This window comes from Rhagoletis zephyria, unplaced genomic scaffold (assembly GCF_001687245.7).
Source record: "Rhagoletis zephyria isolate East Lansing unplaced genomic scaffold, Rhagoletis_zephyria_1.1 Rzeph_scaffold_18168, whole genome shotgun sequence".
Classification (NCBI taxonomy): domain Eukaryota; kingdom Metazoa; phylum Arthropoda; class Insecta; order Diptera; family Tephritidae; genus Rhagoletis; species Rhagoletis zephyria.
In genome coordinates this window covers 3,907-9,897 of record NW_016175229.1, presented here as the reverse complement: position 1 = coordinate 9,897, position 5,991 = coordinate 3,907, and the positions used below count along the sequence as shown (strand labels likewise).

The 5,991-nt window shown below is 37.5% G+C and overlaps 1 protein-coding gene across 1 annotated transcript; it reads right to left on the bottom strand.

Annotated features, from left to right (window-relative positions):
- Positions 1–658: 658 nt before the first annotated feature.
- On the bottom strand, positions 659–4,625 carry LOC108380076 (zinc carboxypeptidase A 1-like; the record flags this gene model as incomplete). Its single annotated transcript, XM_017636444.1, has 4 exons — positions 659–1,031; positions 1,120–1,272; positions 1,430–1,571; positions 4,437–4,625. Coding segments are annotated over 4 exons (857 nt in total), but the record flags the coding sequence as incomplete, so codon positions are not given.
- Positions 4,626–5,991: the final 1,366 nt, after the last annotated feature.

Genomic DNA, 5,991 nt, shown 5'->3' with positions numbered 1-5,991 from the left:
TAGAATATATATCTACCTACGAATTAGAATACTCTTTTGCACTGATGTTGGTTCCGAGCCTCCTTATCATAGTCCCTTTTCTGAGAACAAAGAAAACGAGCTAGTATAAACATAGAGTTCGGATTATTGTGAAGATCATACCAACTAAATTTCGGAAACTTCGATCTGACACTCATAAGAGCAAGGTATTTGCCCACTGTGAAGACTGGACTGCCTAGGTTGTGGAAATATTTTCGGCTTAATATCTATTTATAACAACCCTTAACTCGTCTTGTTTCTTTTCATCGTGAGATACCGCTACGGTCTTGAATTTTTATGCATTCTTTAAAAAAAAAATCTACGCTTCGTTGATATGCTCGAAATTACTATCGATGGTCTCTTCATCCTTCATCATTTTGGAGTAGCGCATTATAGAATAAGATCACGCACGAGTCTTCAGGCATGAAAAATATTTTACATTTCGCTGACAACCTAATTGAATTTTTCTTCCGAAAAATGGTACCTTCTCTTTGTCTTCTACTCACAAATACTAAGATTAGGGCAATGAAAATGCAAAACTTTTTGTATAATTGAAAACGCCATTGCCTTTTGCTACTAGTGCCCATACCCATAGATTCCTTTTCGCACATATTACAAAATGCAAATTTCTTTCACTCACCGTTCCCGCTTGCCGCGCAACACGATCCAAGTCCGATTTATCGGCAGTTAAATGATAATCATAGCCCCATGGGTACAGAATGTACTGACCATAGCTGTGGAAGGAGAGGTATGCATGGAAGGTGTCACGAGGGTAATTGCTAATAAACTTCGATATGTAGAATGTCTCCGGTTCGGAGAAGGCCTTGCTACCGCGGTAAGTTTGCGAGCAAGGATTCGCTGATGTACCCTTGCCTCCCCATTTGTAACCGAAATTACGATTCAAGTCGACTCCCGGGCATTGGCGCCCGTGAGAGCGCATATTCTTACGCCACAAGCGATCAGTGGTGTGTGTGTACTCATAGCCATCGGGATTTGCCACAGCGTGTATGTACCTGTCAAATGTGGAATGTGAAAGTGTAAAAAATGGGTATATTTATTAAAATATTGCAATAATTGCGGATTTTCGTTTTCATGGCTTACCAGTTAACATTGCGCATATATTCAGGCATATCGTCCCAACCTTCAACCAATTGATTGGCAATAAATGTTACCGTTGCAGGGCTAATCCATTCGCGTGCATGCATGCCTCCATCGATCCAGATGCCTGGATTGCCCGGATTGCCGTTGGAGATTCTGCAAATTGAAAAAGTGAAAAGTGAAAAGTTATAAACAGCCGGAAATGAAATACCGTCTTGCACGTGTGGAAGGAAGTTTAGAAAGTGTTAATAAATAAACTTTGTTTCAACACTTTTTTTGAATGTTTTCAATTACAATTTTTCAGTATACTCACTTCAAGATTTTCAGCGGACGTTTCTGTAATGAGTAACCAATTGTTTCCACTGAGCAAATATCCGGATATGTTTTAGCCAAAACATCGAAGAAATCGTGTATGTCAGCTAGGCGATGGTAGGCCTTCCATGTCAGACGATGTCCTAGAAATAAAATAAATCATAAAGAAAAAACTTAAAAATCAAAGTTTGGCTTTTTTTTTGACGCACAAATTGAATTCGTTCAAGCAGAAGGAAGATAATTTTTTGCAATGCTGTTGGGAGTTGAACTCAACTCCCCCATCATCAAGGCGCAGCACGGCCAAAAGTTCCACATACATACATATGGATGTTTTTAGTAGACACCGGAAATGCACAAAGTGTGCAATAAATTGCATATCGTCTGCAAGGCTTGACTTTTATGCCTCTAAGTGCTGGCGTTAAATGCGGAAGGGTGCGTGCGTTTTCTTCGAATCCAACTACATTTGTATGTAAGTTTGAAAGAAAATGTAATAGAAATGTATCTAAATATGTACATATGTACATATGCATAAATGCGGGCTTAGAAAGTGGCATCCCACCTATTGGGGTCGCACACATTATTGCTTTTGCCACTTTTGGGTCATTGTTCTTTGTGCGATTTGCTGAATGGGGGTTGCGTTAATTGCAGTTCCATTTGCATACATACTTATGTAAATGTATCGGGTTGCACTGTCATGCTTCAATGGGGGCGCATACTCACTATTCCGATTCCAAATTGGAATTGCTTTATATTGATTAAACAAGTCAATAGGCCGCTTGATTGATTGCGTTTGTTAAAATGCAACAGTTTTTAATTTACGCAATTTACATATGAAAAATATATGATGTACATATTTATATAAAAGACGCACTAATGGCGCCTATTCTTGCACTTTCAAGGACAATATTATGAAACGGTTAGCATGTCGGGAATATTCATTGATGGAAAATACGCTGTATTTCAACGCACCAGGGATACATACATACTTCCCATCGGGATTTATTCATAAAATCGTTATTAAAAAATAGATTTGTAAACAAAGTCAATGCCTAATAGGAAAAAGTATTTTCGCTCTCCTGTAAAATTTGAGTTCCGTCAGATAGGCGGTTTTGCAAGCGGTCGATGGGCGGTTTTGCAAAGGCGTCGACGATATGTATCTAATAAAGGTCTGCATCGGAATTCAGTTTGCTTCACTGTGAAGTTTTTTTCAAATATGTAAACTACTCATACTTTAACAAAGAGGGCATGGAAGGAAGAGAAGTGAAAATTTTGAGCACTGTATACATGAAAAAAGTACTCAAACAAAATATGTTCCGAAAAAAATAAAAACATAAACAAGCAGTACTATGGTGTTAAACTTCCACAAAAAATATGTTCCTTCACAAGTATTTTTTGAGTATTTTTGGAAGTTTTCGTTTAACAAATACTACATAATGTTAACAGACATGGAAAAACAATGTAGGGAATTATCAAGGCTAATACCAAGCTAGCCCAATACCGAGCGAGAGACAAAAGGGACTCCCACAGCAACACCTCGAAGGAGCGTTTTAAATTATGGGATGAATAAGCATTCCATATGGGTTATCTGCGGATGACCTGTTAAAGAAGAAACGTTATTTTTTACCAAACTGCTTCACCNAGTTACTATTGGGCATCTCCTGAAGAGTAACAGAATTTTTCGATCGGAAAATATTGATTTTCAAGAATTCTATACTATTTCTACGAAAAGTTATTTTTTCCCATATAAAATAATAACAAATTTCAAAAAAAATACGTGTATATTTTTTCGGTATAGAAGAATCCTAGGGGGGTGAGAGCATAAAATTCCGACTTTACTTTTTCAAATGCATTGTTGGACCACCCTAGTGCACATACATATACGCTCGATGAGCGCAAGGTGTCAAAAAGCCAACTCCCCTTAAGAAAGCGCAGAGTCGTAACCAACAAATTTTCGACATTTTCGTGGCAACAGTCGCTCGTGTTGATTTTCGATAAATTAGTTAGTACGCCCAAAAGTCTGTGGGGTCACATGTTCAAACATTCGAAGTGTATTAGAATTCAAATCATTTAACTAACACTTCTCATACTCAAGAAATAATAAAAAACAAAAGTTTGCCAGGGTGTACGTAAAGTTTCTGAAGTCGTTTGTGCCGAACAGCAGCACCTTAAAGCACTCAGGCGTATAAGAATTGCATGGTTTTCTTCCTTTTTCCCCTCCCCGCATAGCCTTTGCATTGTCGTCTTAAGCGTGCCATATTGTCAGCTAAAACGTAATTTTTCATACCTGCCCTGCTTATGACAGTCCTACGCGCGGAGCACAGAGCCGCCATTTCAGCGTTACTAACGGCCCATCAACAAACCACTTTCAATACACAGCAACAGCAACAACCAGTGCCACACAATTACCATGGCCATTATTGCCATTGCAGCCGTTGCAACTCGAATTGTGTGAACTGCAAAAGTTTGGCATGAAGGCGGCGATAAGAAAACGAACGAGTGGGAAATGTTACAACCCTTGAAATTTGCAATTCGTTTTGATTTTCTCAATGCTGCAATATAACTTTTTGCCGAGTTTTGAAAAAGTTTTCTTCTTCTTCTTCGCCCACTATATTTTATTAGAACTAGTGGTTTTGTCACAGTAGCACCGCACTATGCGTTTGTTGGCAAAAGTATGCAGCAACAAAAAGCGACTGTGAATGTGCGCTATCAATAAAGTGTGAATTGTTGCTAGTGACGGCGTCAACATGTTACACATTTACGCCTGACACTTTTGCCAATTCATACAGCCACTTACATAGTACAAACATATACATATGTATATACACTCCACTTTTCGCCTAAACACTACCCATTACCCACCTACTGAAGATGCGCAGGCCTCTGATCAGCAGTGTGTAGCAGCACTTTGTTGGTCGTTTAATTTGAATTGCGCAAATTTTCCAACTACACATTTTTTTCTGTAATTCATTTGCAATACTTAGCTACGAGTATAAACTTTTGAGACTTACCCTTTCGATTTTGGAACGATGCGATTTCTGCTTGACTGGGATTTTCCGTTTCTATGGCATTTTGGAGATTGTCGATGAGAACAATTCGCGATAGATTTGCGGCGCGTACATGCTGCTCGGCTTCACTCAACACTTGTGGCTTCAACAAGTAATCGACCTCTTGCTTTACCTCCTTCCACAGTTGACCGCCTGCAGTTAATTTATTGGATTTTTTTTAGGCAATTTTTTCCATTAATTTTCGTGATTGGTTCGAGCGTTAATCGTTAGTTTCGATAACGGGTACACGTGGGAATGAAAGTAAGCAAGAAATAAATAAAAATTAGAAAATATTTTAATTGGTATTTGGGTAGTTGTAAAATACAGCGGATTATATTAATTTACATATTTTATATTTTTAGTACAAAAATCATTAATTTATGAAATAGGCGAGCAGCGGAACGAATCGATTACGGTGTTGTTTTTAATATTTTCTTGTTTCAGCCGATGGTATTTTTTACCATAACCCCTTAAAAAAAAAAGCCCATACTGATAACATCAATTACCCAAGGTTCATTAGCCTTCAAAACCACGAACTGGTCAATTTTAATTAAAATAATAAAAATTAAATTAGGCGTTTCACAGAGTATCGTAAAGTGCCGTACAGTCGTATGTCATAAACTTTAAGCCGGTTGAATAAGTTTCTAAGGGCTCGTTATGACAATCAAATCTTACTATTATTCTTGGAGTATTATTCCATGGAAACCACAGCTCGTCTTGGTATCCATCCATACACTGTCGAGTGAATTCGAGTGGTAATGTTTTATTTGATAACTTTTTTAGGTGATTTTCGTAAAACAAAAATAAAATAAAATAAATAAATAATCGTTGTGGCAGCACTGACTCAGAGCAAGCGAACAGAAAACCTCTTTGTTGAAAAAATGGAGACCTTATAACAAGACCCAGCATCCGAGTTCTATTAAGGAAGGATCGACGCCTTAACCTTACCTAATCTGAACTTTATTTACGCTTATTTGCACAAAAAATCGTTGGGCAGAACTATTTTTCAGTCTGATATTTGACGTAGTTATGTTACGCAAAAGCATTAGAACGTACTTAACATATGTATGTATGTACGCACATATACACATCCATAAATAGGTATGTATACGTACGTATGCATTTATTTTTTAATAATCACACTCCTGCTGCGAAAACTCATTATAAATATTTTCGCTATCTACCAAAACTCATTAACCATGAGAAAATTCTATATATTGCCATGCTTCATGCAACATATGTATGTATGTACATATGTATGTGTATAAGTTGGATGAAAGCACTGGGAGCTCATATTCCGCCCGTAAAAAAAAACATAAGAATGCTGTTTACGTACATGCACACATGCATAAATACCCAATAAACATTGGGATTGGTTAACAATTCGAAAATGATTGGAAAACTAACATTTTTTTTCAAGTCTCACCTTCGATAACGAATGTGGAATATGTTAGTATTCGATTCGAAAACTAGGCCATTCACCAGCAAAACGGAACCGTTATGAATTCGAAATCCAGCC